This window comes from Eubalaena glacialis, chromosome 16 (genome assembly GCF_028564815.1).
Source record: "Eubalaena glacialis isolate mEubGla1 chromosome 16, mEubGla1.1.hap2.+ XY, whole genome shotgun sequence".
Lineage (NCBI taxonomy): Eukaryota > Metazoa > Chordata > Mammalia > Artiodactyla > Balaenidae > Eubalaena > Eubalaena glacialis.
The window spans coordinates 77,141,176-77,156,503 of record NC_083731.1 but is presented as its reverse complement, the minus strand read 5'-3'; the positions used below and the strand labels follow the sequence as shown (position 1 = coordinate 77,156,503).

General features: G+C 37.3%; 1 protein-coding gene across 6 annotated transcripts in view; it reads right to left on the bottom strand.

Annotated features, from left to right (window-relative positions):
- Window positions 1–15,328, bottom strand: part of TRPC4 (transient receptor potential cation channel subfamily C member 4) — a 119,897-nt gene that overhangs the window by 13,312 nt on the left and 91,257 nt on the right. For all 6 annotated transcript variants that reach the window (XM_061170640.1, XM_061170641.1, XM_061170642.1 and 3 more), the window contains 2 exons: window positions 10,601–10,914; window positions 3,205–3,400 (listed from right to left, as the gene is read on the bottom strand). In XM_061170640.1, coding sequence (XP_061026623.1) covers window positions 3,205–3,400; window positions 10,601–10,914 — 510 coding nt within the window. The remainder of the gene's footprint in view (window positions 1–3,204; window positions 3,401–10,600; window positions 10,915–15,328) is intronic.

The window sequence follows — 15,328 nt, the reverse complement described above, 5'->3', positions numbered from 1 at the left end:
AGGAAACAGACATTACAATAAATCCATGTTAAAGAGACTGCAGTGATTAGTTATGAGTTGAAGATGAATCTTCATTTACTCCACTGTAGGCTTACATTAGCTCAGTTTCATTAGATTCTGGCCACAAGCAGGGCTTTAGGTCTTACCCAAGGCCTTGAAACCCTGCCTAGGTAGGTGCCCATGGCTCATACTTCTGGTGTGTCCAGTAAAAGTCTTACTTGATATGTTTCCATTTGAATAAACCTTGCCCACCTTTAGGCAACAGGCATAAACTCAGAGAGAAGTTCCTCTAACAGATGTACAGTAGGGTCTCTGACACAGCATTGAACCCTGACGTAACCTTGGCCAAATGGTATCAGGTGAGAGTATGGCTAGGGGTTGCCCACAAGCCTGAGGCATCCCCCTAATTATTTATTAATGATTCTGCTTTGTTAATCTCCTGGAAGAACTTAGGAACATTTGTGGCAATTAGATATGGGGCAGCCAGTCTCTTCTTAAGTTAGCCACAAATCTTATTTAAGCAGAAAATCTGGGAAGTAGGAGGTGGTAGAAACTAGGCGTACATACAAATTCAAAATAGTTCATTTTAACCCATTAATATTATAAAAAACCCTCGAGTTTTAGAGTAGGAGAAATCAGAGTATACTTCATTCTAATCTTCCTAAATTGCTGTGTGCTGATGAATGCATATGTTGTTTACACATTCTACTCTGAATAATATGGATTTTAGTCTAGACGCTGGACAGCTCGTGCTTTCAACAGAAGCCACCGTATCTAGAAAATGCATGGTCTTCATTTTTGCTTAGCAAACGATCGATAGATGGATGTACAGAAGCTACAGCTTCCCCTTGTCTCCCCTCTCCCATTTCTACTTCCTTCCCTATCTTTCTTCCTAAACAAGCTTATAGATTCTGCATTAATGAAGGAAAGTAGATGTTGTTTGCTGCCGCCACGGAGACTGGGACTGAGTAAAATTGGCTTCAGGTAATAAAAAGGCAGCCCCGCAGGTGAAGTGTTGGCCTGTGAGTAGCTCTGCTCCTTCTCATTCTCAGGGAGTCACAAGTAGAGGATTATCCTGACCTCACTATGTTCTCTTACTGCTGTCACAAAGCAGACTCTTCCTTTGGGATTCTGAAAGGGTCTATAACAACGTCTACAGTGGTTAGAAAAATTGAAGGTGAGACGTTCCAGGCTGGTGATGACTATAATCACCTCTGCTACCCATCTTCTAACTCTTAGTTAATGTTTAAAGCTTAGCTTAGGTATTTCCTCTCCTAGGAGCCAGCCCCGACTCTCATCTATCTCAGCTGTCTCCTCTCCCCAGCCCACGTTACAGTCCTCTTTTCTGTACTTTTATCACATTCTCCAATTCCTTTTCTCAATATTGAAATTATTTATTGAATTTTTTTGTCCATCCTATATTACTTTTTTCTCGAGGGCAGGGACTTCGTTATTCTGGGTATCCCTAAAATCAAGCATATATCTGGCATATACTAGGTGCACAATAAATATTTGATCTATGAACGAAAGAGTGAGTGAGAAGCAGGCTTTAGACGTGGTCTGCATGATCGCTTTTGCCTTTCAACTGTTACATTTTCTTCTTCTTTCATGCTTTATCCTAGAGCTCTGAATTAAGGGTAGCAGGACAAAAAGAGAAAGACCTCAGGGTAAATTCTGCTATTGTGGCACAGGCGAAAATCAAATACTTGGCGTGTTCATGCTCCAAGGAGGCATCACACGCAGGATGTTGGGGGTACACCTGTCTCAGGTTCTCAGGGCCTGCTCTCCTCTCAAGTAGCTTTAGAGTTTGGGCTAAACAAGAATAGAAATTTGAAGATCGTTCTCATCTCTACAAGTCACCTAGAAAGACACACCCCACACAGGAGCAAAAAGAAAATATTACACGGTTCCTGAATAATGTTCTCTTCTTGATGAAACTGATACATTTAATGTTTTATAGGATCCAAATTGTATATACAATTTCTCTGTATATAGCTTGATAATTAGAGGCTTTCTAATATTTTTGGAAGGGTGGTCTGGAAAATAGAATCCACATTTGGCAAATGTGTTGACTAGAGGAACACAGAACTTCTGAAACAAATATACATATATATTTATGGACTATCTAAAAAGTTTAAGATTTGTGAGATGCTTAAGTGAAGTTCCACAAATTCAGATATTCACCCGCAACTCCTAGGACCTAAGTATATTCAGTGGGAATACTCTAGTCTTGGAATCAGTAAATAAAAATCGTTTATTTTTATGTTTTATGCAGTTTTTCATCTGTGACAGGTGTCTTGCTTCCATAAAGACAGTATAATTAAAATTAGGAGTGCTGCTTCTCAAAATAACAATAATAACACCCCAGAGGATTAGCAATAGATTCAAAGATGCAATATAATTGCAGTTATTTATGGAGTAAATGGGCAGCCTGTAATTATTCTTATAAAAGGCTGCTCGTCTAAAGTATACATATGAAAGACTTAAGAAATATATTTCATTCCAGTATGGGTTTGCTTTGTCACTATTGCTAATGGCCATAGACACAGATCACTAGTATGCAAGTTGAAGGGGATAAAGGACTTCGCCATTCTTGTCCATTGCCGTATTTCTAGTTCTTAGGACAGTACCTGGCAACAGAGTAAGCACTTAATAAGAATTTATTGAATGAATGAATAAATAAGCTAAGTTGTTTGGATTCTAGAGTTTCAAATAAACACATATGGTATTGTATATTCTGCTATATTCAGGGTTACTCCTCTCTGACTTTTTTCTGAGCTTTAAGAAACTGAAAATCCTGTGCTTTTTCACTCCGACTCCTCTCTGGGCTAGCTCTTGTATCTTGCCAAGCTAGCATGAGTTTGCTTATATCAAGATTGTAGATTAGATGGTCAGAGACAATGCAAAACCCAAAGGGCACTGCATAGAGATGAGTTGCCTGTTCATAATCCATACCTCACCTACTGTTTGCCATAGCCGATGACTGCCTGGTAGCATAGATTTAGTATAATCATCTGTAATATGAAAAAACTAAAATAGTATGTAGCCAAGTAGGGTAATAGTGCTTAGAAATATCAAATTAACCATTTATATTATAATTCTGATTCGTCTCATCAATAGCAATTATAGATTGTATTTCCTATGATAATAGGATGGAGTATAGCTAGGAATGACACATTCTAGGGGGGAAGTTATTCAACTTACAGCAATAAGTTGGTAAGAATTATTCATCATAGCTATTAACATGTTAAGTAGGACAACCAGAGAGATGATGTTGTATGTCCCAAACATAGTGGCACCAACAAACTCGGTGAATTCATGCTGCGCTTTGACATTGGTCACATATAAGTTGATGAGCCCAAATATTGACCAAAACAGGGACTGGAGTGTCTCAAATAACCTAGAATAAAGATAAAATGACATTAATAGCTACATTAATAGAACCATTATACAATAAGATAGAATGATAGAACATGATTACTATGAGGTTATAGTTGATTAATTTAAAAATAAACTTAATAAAAAGAATTAAAGAAAATTGTTTCCTTATACTAGCACAAATGTGTACTTAATTTTCTCAAGAGCTTTGAAAACTATTTAGTTTCCTGGCCAGTGATGACAAATCGGACCCGCAGCATGTTTTTGTATAGTCATTGAGTTAAGAATGGTTTCTACTTTTTCAAAAGGTCGGAAAAAAAAAATCAAAAGAAGAGTGATATTTTGTGACATGTGAAAATTATATAAATTCATATTTCAATGCACATAAAGTTTTATTGAAACACAACCATGCCAATTCATTTATACACTGTCTCTGGTTTCTTTTGTGTTACAATGGCAGCAGTGAGTAGTTGCAACACAGAACACACGGCCCACAAAGCCTAAAATATTTACTACCTGTCCTTTTCATAACAAGTTTGCAAACCTGTGTCCCAGGGCACTGAGTGACAGTTAATAAATAATAAATCTGCAGGCTTAGTCTTTAAAAAATGTTAAGTTCTTTTACCTGATTTTCCTTTTTGATTATAGAAGGATTAAAAATAATGTTATCATTATGGATTTCCACATTTACAATTAAAATTGCACAGAGTGAATCCTGTATGATGACAAAATGTCTCAGAATGCTCAGATAATAAGATTTGCTAATTTTTATATTTCAGGGAACATTTTCTTCATTACTTAACTTACTCCAAAAATGGAATAAGATGAAGAGTGTCTGAACCCAAATGAAGAATTGTTTCAGTAGGACCATTATGACACCTTAATGTAATAAAAAGACAATGGAACTCTTATATTCTTCGAGAAATGGTTTAAAAAAGACTGTATTTAAATTATGTTGTGAAAACAAAAGCACAATTATCTTATACGTGGCATGATGACTAAGGATGTGGGATTTCAGTGGTCAAATGCCCCAAGGAGAGCAAATTCATACGAGGCCAGGGGACAGTGGTATGGCCTGATGTGAAAAGATGAGCTTAAACTATCAGATTTCCTCTCTGTGAAAGTTTACCTTAGAAATATCAAGAGAATGAGGTAGTTGTTAAAAAGTACTGAAATGACAGGAGTTATGATGTAGAATTAGGATCACTGGAATTATGAGAAGCCAAAGGTTTGAGACAGCACAAACTAAGAAACGGAGAATTGAGAATAAATAAGCCAGATAATAAGTAAACCCTGAAGAGAATACACGTGGAGTAGCTAAGTCATGTTAATATCGATTCTCAGAGGAAAAACATCCCATGGTCCAGCTCTACATCAACTCCTGCTCCTCTTGAAGCCAGGTCTTGCTCTAGGCTCTGCCCTTGCTAAGATCAACCCTTGCTCAGAGAATCAAAGGGCTGGATTCTTGTACCAAACTCCTGTTACTTGAAACAATCCATGAATTTCTGAGCAGTATGACAAGGAGAATCTAACTAAGGATGCCTTAATTGGTGTTCAGGATTTCTTTCCTTAAATTAATTGGTTTTTTTTTTAAGTAAGCCATTTCATATTTTTAATTGTATAATAAAATTTTAACTATAGGATATGAAATGTAATGGTTTCTTCACTGAATTATTTTGCTAGGGCTGTTCAACTCTCAATGGGGCAAATTATCATAAAGGTTTCAATGTGATCAACCTCAATCAGACCTTGACTTGCCGGCAGGGATGTACTTTGTGAAGAGTTCACCATATATTCTTAAAGGACAACCAGATGTCAGATTCTGACAATATCAGGGAAAGTTTAATAAAATTCATTGGCCTCAGACAAAGGCCACTAGAAGGTATTCTTTGAAAACTTTCTCAGAAAAATGTAAATTTGACCCAAGGCCATGAGTTCTTTATTTTCAGTAGCTTTTGGGAGAATTTCTAAGATTAATGACAGTGTCATTGGATTCAATGTGAAATGATTTTGTTCTTCCTTTCTAAATAGTGTATATTCTCACTGTGAATATACAAATATAATTCAACTGGTTTTTCCCTGACCTCAATAGCAGTTCAGAGAGAGAGTAGAAGTTACATGAGTGATATAATAAATTATATAAAATGTTGCCACATAAATCCCATAACAGTTACTTTTCTAAATGTTCAAATAAAAAAGTGATGTAGAGTAAATGGATTGTTATGGTTGAATAATTCTGATTTTCTTCTACCTAAATAAGAACTATTCATCATTAGGATATTAGCAGACCCTTTGGCAAAACATTTATTTGCATATTTAATTAAAATTTGAAAATAAGAAAATTCAAAACAAGATGACATTTTATGATTAACTCTGAATTTCATTCTTATTTTTATTTTCTTTTCATTTTTTCAGTTAAATGAATCAGAAGATTTGCAGAATAGTTCCACTTAACCAAAATATATTTAGTTTTAGATGAATCAAGACCCTGTTATCAAGACACTGGTGTTTCTTAGCTAATTATTCTTTTATTACATGGATTAAAAAATCAATCTAAGTTAATATTTCAAAGCCATTGTTCTAAAATTGTTTTCATAATTAGTGATAAAAACATTGCCCATAGAATGAAGGGCCATTAGCGTTAGCTGCATCACATTTTAGATTGCCTTTATGTGGCAACTATTTTCCTAATTCTATGGAAAGATAAGGACAGAAAGCTTTCCAGGATAATGGCACCCTTAATTAAATCACACTTGGCATAGAATCTTGGTTAAAGACTAAGACCTGGCAACTTCTATAGCATTGCCATCCTAAAGATGTCTCTTGTTTCTTGAGGCTATTTTTCAATTTCTACTTTTAAAAATGAGCTTATTCCCCAGTTAAATACTTACAACTAGAGAAAGAGAACAGGTAAAAAGATCATGTATTTCACAGTTGCATTTCCCTCTATCCTTTGAGATGAAATCGATGAGGAAACATAAATTAACACAAGACATCTGACTGTTTTATTCTTAGTTTGTAAGGAATTAAGTAATATTAAAACAAAGTACGACTTCAGTTGGCCAGTTTCAATTATCAGAAATACAGCTCCAATCAACATAAAAGGCATTTTCTTAATGAGAAAATATCTGTCACAAGGTCCATGCCTCTGTATTCATAAGAGAGCCCCTTACCCAGAGACTATTGGTTTAAAATTCTATGCAGAATAATTTCAGTGATTAAATATTTGGTTTCTTTTAGTAACATGTAGTTCTTCCCATGTCAAAGAGAAAACAACCTGGAAGCATTAAAGGGGCAGGAAGAAGTGTCCACTTGCTGGTGGGAAAATGCACAGAGAGACACAGAAGACAGATCACAGCCTATTCCCACTGGGAGCTCTCAGTCAGGAAGGGATCAGGAAGGCACCTTGGAAAAGGTACATCTGAGGTAAGTTTTGGAACACAAAATAGAACTTTGCCAAGTGAGAGGGCAGAACAGGAGCATTCTGGGATGAGAGAAGAATAGGACATATTTAGGGATTGATAACCCATTAGAAAATGTTGAAGAATAAAGTGTTATTGGGGAATGGAGAAAGATGAAGCTAAAAAAGCAAGCAAGGGGCAGATCATTGAAGGACCTGGTATGTCAAGCTAAGAAATTTGACTGTATCCAGTAAGGAATGAGAAACCATTTAGGTATTTTAAATAGAGGAGTGTCAAGATTTTGGCTTAGAAAGATCATTCAGGCAACAGGATGGAAGACGTATCAAGGAAGGCAGGGACCCGGGGCAGAGGGACTTAGATTTAGGCAGGGTCAGCGAGCAAGGGAAGATGGCCCCGAGACAATAAAGAGTAGACTTTTATTGACTGACTGCATTTGGGGGGGGGGGCAGAAAGAGGGATCTAGTATAAAACACAAGTTTTTGATTTAAGTATCTGAATGGGTTGTGGTAGCATTGACGAAGAAAGGGATTTGAGGAGGAGGAATTAAAAAGTTGTGAGAGAGACTCTGATGAGTTTTCTCTGATTGGGTTTAAATGTTTAGGAGATTTGCATGGAGAGGCATTCGAAAGACAGTTGGACTTAACAGATCTTGGGGAGAGAGGCCGATGCTAGTGATATAAATTGAATATAGAAGTCATCTCTTAGACATATAGGGCCAAATCCATCAGATGAGTTTTCACAGAGATATTGGAACAGGGTCAGAGGATAGTTACTAAGGCAGATCACTATTTAAAAGCAATCACTGAAATATAATTATTAGAGAACCATGAGAAAGATTAGAAAAGTAAGAGATAAAGTATTAAAACATAGTAATATTAAAAGTAAAGGAGGGCTTCCCTGGTGGCGCAGTGGTTGCGAATCTGCCTGCCAATGCAGGGGACACGGGTTCGAGCCCTGGTCTGGGAAGATCCCACATGCCGCGGAGCAACTCGGCCCGTGAGCCACAATTACTGAGCCTGCGCGTCTGGAGCATGTGCTCGGCAATGAGAGGCCGCGATAGTGAGAGGCCCCCGCACCGCGATGAAGAGTGGCCCCCGCTTGCCACAACTAGAGAAAGCCCTCGCACAGAAACGAAGACCCAACACAGCCATACATACATACATACATAAAAAGAATGTAAGCAGACAAGAATAGCATTAAAAAAATAAAATAAAATAAAATAAAGTAAAGGAGGGCAAGATTTTAAAAATGAAGGTGTTAAACAGGGTCAAATGATACAGTTTAAATAGGATACAAAGAGATAAATGTCCATTGATAGTAGTGATATGGAGCCTCCAGCTATCTTCTAGAGCAAGAACAAGGTATCTTGTTTAGGCTTCTTTTCAGGGTTGCTTGGATGAGAGGAAGGAGAGAGACAGGAATAGCAGCCAATGAGAAACAGAGTTCAGAGTTTCAGCATACATTTGTGCCCTGACTGGAAGGAATTATAGAGAGGAACCATGTGAATACAGCTACGGAAACACTAGATACTACTACTAATAAAAAGAAGTGGAGTGGATAACATTTTTTATCACATTATGTGACAAGCACTGTATTAGGTACTTTACATTAATTTTTTTTTTAATTTTCAGAGGGAAGACATGAGATGGGGTAATAAAAAGAAGAGGTTGAAATTTGTGGAAGTTACAGAGTTATAAAAAGAAGAAGATATAACTGCAAGCAACAAGTCATACTAGCAGTTACTCTTTGTGAGTAACTTTGAACAAAAATAATTTGTTGCTTGCAGGTTTACATTCCATTATCTGGAAAAGAATTCAAGTAGAACACCTAGTTTATTTGCATTGAATGATTTGGACCTATAATATTGGAGTGATATGCAGTTATCTGTTGCTTTTCATGGTAATAGAGAAAACCATTGGTAAGGATACACTAAAAGAATACGTAATCCAAGCAATTCAACGTGTTTGCTTTCAGAATAAAATTTATATTAAATATTTTGCATCAGATTCTCTAGCCATATTCTTCTGAGACAGATATTAAAATTAGCTCACAATATGTCAGCATTTACCACAAAACCAGTAACAGGGCAAGGGGATTCCTGAGAATCTCACGGATCATAAATCAGGATGGGGTTAGATAGAACCTTGTTAACTACAGATGAATCATATGTCTGAGAAGGGGTTGGGTCTTGGAACCTGAGCTGTTCCCTGAATTAAAGAAGACCTGAGGAGGGAACTCAGTTCTATGGGCTTGTGGAAGTTCTTTCTGGAAGACAAAGCATGATCAGAAGTATGTGACCACAAATGTCAACAGGGTGGTCTTGGCAAGTAGTTGCACCAGGGCACATAGTGCAAAGTAACAAGGGAGTTGTGAAAGATGGAGCATGCAAAATGGCTGTCCATCAGAAATCCAGGAGGCCAGTCAGCAGACAGGCACTATCCAGGAACTTTGTTAGAGGCAGAATTTGAGTCTAAGAAGGGGGATGTTGGTGGGATCTACTACTGTGAATCCCTAGTCCCCGTTGCCAGGAGCAAATTGCCAAGTCAAGGATCACGAGCGAGTGGGGAAAGACAAGTTATGATATCAACACTGAGACACAATCCAAGGCTATTCCTCACCAGGCTATTGCTGCAAAGGGATTTCACTGAATCCCTCCTGAACTAGGTGAGAAAAGGGCGAGAGGAAGCTGACAAGGCTGGAGAACTGCTTAAGTCCAGGAGAATAAAGAAGTTGGAGCAAGGGATAAAGTGACAAGGAGAAGCTGGGATGACTTTTTGTTTTCTTTATGATTAATGGTTTGTATCAAATCGATTTCTGAAAGGATTTGAGGCAGCTAAGGCTGCGATGAAAACTTACGTGCAAATAATCAGACGTTAATGAATTTAAATGGGGTTTTAAATACTGGGATCAAAGGTAAAACTGATACAGAATTGAGCCAACAAGATTATTTTAACCAAAAGTGACTTAGTTTACAGGACGTTATTGATTTCCTCCCACTGGAGAAACTACTGTACTCTCTCAGATTACATAAAATTCTAGAAGGGCCGATGAATGGCCAGCTGACTTTCAAAGTCATCTACAAAATCACCATGTGTTCACATGTGGTTACTGTGGAGAGGAAAATCACCTCACTTCTTAATTCATCTGCCAATTCACTGTTTATCATAGTGGGAAGGAAATGGACACAGGCAAGTAGAGGGGTTTTCTATCAGAACTGCGTGAGCATGAAACACCGTGGCCGTGAACCTGTGCTGTCAGCAAGCCTGATTGTGAGAATTACCGGAGCTTGACACCGAGCAAGACCTGATGCTCCTCAGCTGTAAGGGCACAGAGGGTTATATGTGCATCATAATCATGGCTTAGGTTAGCCTGAGGTCTCTATTTTGGACTATTTCTCCATGCTTAGATTTTTGGATGGGGAACTCGAGAATCAAAGAGACATGTGAAGGAACTTTAGTATCTGGAAAACATCTAAGCAAAGATTGAAAAGCATTTGGATTTTTTTCCATGATTGGTTTTCCATATATTCTATCTCTTACTGTGCTTGTAAGCTATCACTAGGCACAAGTTTCTTTCTATTCCACATTTTAAAACAGTATACATAACTGTCTTTTATAGGAGGTCATTTAAAAGAAAAGACCATTTTACTAAAACTTAAAATAAATGTACTGGATATTTCTGTTTTCCACACTAAGCACAATTTTTCTCTGCAACCACTTGTCACGGTTCAAATTCAAAATGTAATACACTCTATATTCTGCCCAACGTTCCCAATAGAAAAAAAAGTCTGCGAGACTTACGTTGAAAATGCATTATTCTGCTTTTCACATCGTATGCCTTTGCAGCTTAACCCTTTTGTTTCTTCGTAATAGAAGTACAATTGATTTAGGCCATTGGCAAATGCTAGCAACACAAGGCAGTAGATGAATAGAAACTTCAAAATGTCCAGGAGCATTCTTCCCAGAGATATTTGCAGAGGCCCCAGGTGAGAATTTGCAGTAAACAGTGAGATCAGTCGCAGGGAACTGAATATATTTGCAATAGCAAATAAAGCTTCAGCCACCAGTGTGGGATGCCACATGTCCCAAGATTCTCGTGGATTAAGAGCACTGTACTGGAGAAAAGAGAGAGACAAAGGGGAAATAAAATATGAAACAAACACATACATATAAATATGTCAATCTCAGAACAGGATGATTTTTCATGCAGCTTCAGCACCACGGCAGCCTACTGGCAGGAAGCTGATGTTTTCCATGATGGTGGCAGCAATTCTAATCTACAGAAAAATAAGAATTTCCTAAAGGAATTTATAATTGTTGAGTTTCAATCAAAGTGACCTCCCGGGTCTGTCCTTGTCATTTGTAGTATTTGCTAACCTGTGAATTACATCTGTCCTTGATCTTTCCAGTGGGACTTTTAAAAAAGAAAAGGAAAATGTTACATAGGAAAAGATAGTCTGTTTTATATAGGGAAAAAATGGCAATATCATAATAACAAAGAAAACTACATTTTAAAGGAAAACTGCTACATTTTGAACAAAATCAATGGCTTTGCTTACTATGTTCGACACACTTGCCTATTCTAGAGGAATGCATGCTGGATACAAATTACATATAAATGAATGGAAGTAGTGGTCTGTTGTCTTGGATATAGTAATGACTAACGTAGGTATGACGATTAATATTTTGTATCTGTTATATCCTAAATGTACATAAAACCTAACCCGGAAATCATCCTAGCAGTCAATGAATTGCTAATTTTTAATATTTCATGTGTAGAAAGTGTGATATTTGTCTGAACATTCCCTAATTAGATAAAATATGTGATTTGAGAAAAATATTTGCTACATTAAACTTTGACCAGCAATTATTTTTAAAGTATGATTTAATTAAAACGTCAGCTTTGAACTATCTTGATACTGGGCTATATAAAGAGCACAGTCAAATTTATCCCTTGTAGTCTTGAGGTAAATCTGTACCCCTACAAGAAAAAAGGTCAAATACACTCTTTGAAATATTACATTGTGAACATCTATTATTACACCTGTATAAGAACTGAACAAGTTAAATTCTCTTCTTCATATACATCACTAAAAATACATCTAGACAATTGCAACTTTTTCCTAATGATCATGTAGGGAAAAGAAATTTACTTCTGTATGAGTCTCTCGGAATATTTCCATTCTTTTTATATTGCATTGTATACCAAAGACCTTTACAAATGTTAATTAATTCTCTTGAAGCTAATAGATGGTATTTTTAAAATCTCCTTGGGGAGAAAATACATCACAAGCTCTTGATTTTGTTCAACACTCAGACTCCTGCTTGAGTGGCAATTTAAAACAATCAAGTTTGAACTAGAAGGAAATTATTTTCTATTTTTGAATCCTCATAACCGTTCTTGAACATTCCCATGCATGGCTTCAGCATAAAATAGCTAATGATTGAGGATACAGAAAAAATTTTTAATTTAAGATTTTTATTCATTATAATGAGTATCGGAGTGACAGTTTGTGGTATCAAACACCACCTAAATCTCTCCACTCCCCTCCCCCGGTATATTATGCCACCTTTTCCTTCAAAGACTATGATAACATTCACCTTCCTTTTTTCACTTCTCTTGAAAGACACATGTATTTTAGTAGAGAGTATCTACCCTTCTGTTGATGGTTAATTACATATTTCTCCCCTCTCTCTCTCTGTCTCTCTCTCTCTTTCTTACTTAATATGGCTTAGAACCATATCTCAAAATGTACAAAACACTGAACAGTAAGCATTCTTAAGGATGTAATCGTTTTCTTGGAATTTCTCACCACATTTAACACAGTGTCCTGCGTGTAACAGGTGCTCAAGAGACATTTTATCCCATCAAGTATTCATGCATAGTCCAGTGAGGATGACAGGGGCAGCTAATTATAATAAAAATGCTCTAAGAGATTAACACAAACTGCTGTGAGAATAGAGAAGGGAAAGTGATACAGTCTGTCTGGGGCTGATGGGGCCAGCAATGAATAGAGATTACATGTTGTTCGAGCTCTAAGGGTCCCTCGATGTTATTGAATCTGGTGGAGATGCTGTTCCTTGTTCTACTTCTCACAGCCAGTTTGTGGCAGTTGGATGTAGAATCCATCGTCACGTGGTCACTGACCCCAGCTCTATTTTTGACTTACTAAGCTTTAGAACCCTTCTTAGCAACTGCTCTCAGCTGGGACTTGCAAAATCATAAGAGGAACGTTTCCCATTTTACAAATCAGAGATGCTAGTTTCTGCCCCAGTATAATTACCCAAGACCGTTTCAGAGTCCAGCACTTCTGGTAATTGTTGGGAAACAACGCTACGTGAATATGTTCACACCTATGCATGGCCGGGCTTGCTGAGAAATATATTGTATTGGGGTTAAAGGATGTTTGAATGGCAAATGAGTCTTGGAAATTAAAGATAGAGACCTCCTGAGAGATTTAGAAATATCTCCCCTGGAGCCATCTGCTTACCGTCTAAGGATAATAATTCTAAGGGACCTTTGCCTCCCCAGAGAGAATTTGTTTTCTTTAGAAAGTTAAGGTCTTTCTCTTTTCTTCTCCAGGGGGAAGATGGGCAGCGGGCACAGCTGCACTATATAAGCTCTGAGATGCATCATTTCCCAGTTCCTCTCCTGTGGTACAAACTCATGGATGTGAAGGGCACATCTGGCTCTCATCGGTCGCCCTGTGGAGGCTTGGAGTACAGGGAACCAATGCCAAGATTCTTATGTAAGTAAATAACTTGTCTGTTCTCTGACCCAGAAACCTTGTTTCCTGTTAGTAAATGGAGATATGAACCTTTAGGAATTATCTCTTGATTATATTCTTTTAACTTTACTTTTTAATTTTTCTTCTACCATTCTCATCTATGTATATTTGCTTAGGTTTTTAAATATAGGCATTATTTTACAAAAGCAATTCTAAAAATTCTTACAAACCATACTGTTCTGTGAATTTGTAGAGAAAAATGGTAATTCTTCAGGGATTAAATGTATTTCCCACACCTATCATTAGAAATGAAAAGATTAACTCTAATTTTAAAGTTTTCTTTGGCTCTATTTTCTAAAAACTATTCGCAAAATCTATATTCATGTTTCATCTTTCCATGTTTGCCTCAAGCCATAGTGATGACTCTTGTCAGTATCCTTTGCAGGCTCTTCTTCCTCACTTTCCCCTTACACGTTGACTTTGCTTTTCAAACCCCTTCTCTTCTCATTCTGTCTATTCTCCCTGGATGTTGCCTGTGATTTCAACTGTCATTTATATGCTGGTGACTCCCGATTCCACATCTCCAGCCCAGAAATCGCACCTTACAATCATAGTCTATATTCTCCTGCCTCTTGACTTCTCCTCTTAGAAATCTCACAGGTGTCTCAAACTCACAGGCCAGAATTGAAACGCATCATGTTTTCATCCTCAAGCTCCTTCTCAGTTTATGCTTTCTCATCTCAGTGAATGGCAGCAAATCACCCAAGGCAGCATTTGATGTTGATCTGATAGTCTTCCCTTCCAAACTTGCAGCCTCTAAAACTGAAATCTTAGATGTGCTGCTTACTCCTCTACATTGGTATTCTCATTGTTAAAAAAGTTCCTCTGTTTCCCACAGAAATTATTATAATAGCCTCCCAACTCTTCTCCCTGCCTTGAACCTTGTCCCTACTTTCCTCTAGAATCATCTTTTAAAAGGGTCAATCAGATCATCTCACATCGTGCTTAATGTTCTTCAGTGACTGCAATGTCCTCGGGATGAAATTCCAATTTTCCAATCTCTCACATGAAGCCTCTGGAATCTCGGTTGTGACTTTCTTTTGAGATTGACCTGCCACTTATACCCAATTAGGTACTTACTACTCTGGCTCAAACCTTTAGTGCTGGCAATTCACCAAATTACCCTCACATTCTCATCAAAATACCTTTCTATGAATACTGGACCCTTTGTTTAGAATGGATTTAAATTCTAATTATTTTGATTCTTTGGCTATTATTCAGTTATCAAATATGTGTTGAGTACCCACTCTGTGTCAGGAGCTAACTTCAGGGCTCACAGTGGTAATCAAACAAGACATAATTCATGCCATGCAGGCTTACAATATAGTGAAGAAGACAGACATTAAATAAGTAATGCTACTCTGTCCCTTGAGAAGTACTCTCAGACCACAGATGTATAGACGCTAGGATCCTGCTGACCAAAGCTGGTAGTTCCATGTTAGACAGAGATCAAGAGCTATGTACACACCTATAGCCCTTCGAGGACCAGCAGTTCCTACTTTCTTCTTTCTCTCAAAAATTTGCTTTCTAGTATAAACCTACCATAGTTTGGCTTTGTCTTAAGCCTTCATTTCTATTTAGATTCTTTTTAAGAGACTTGGTCCTATGCAGACCTATGAAATAGAATATTTACCATTGAATCACTTGTCAGATTTCCATGCAGGGAGCTTTGTCTAACGCATTTTTGGTACTGGACATCTAGTATAGTGTTTTATATATGATAGAAGCTCAAAAAGCATTC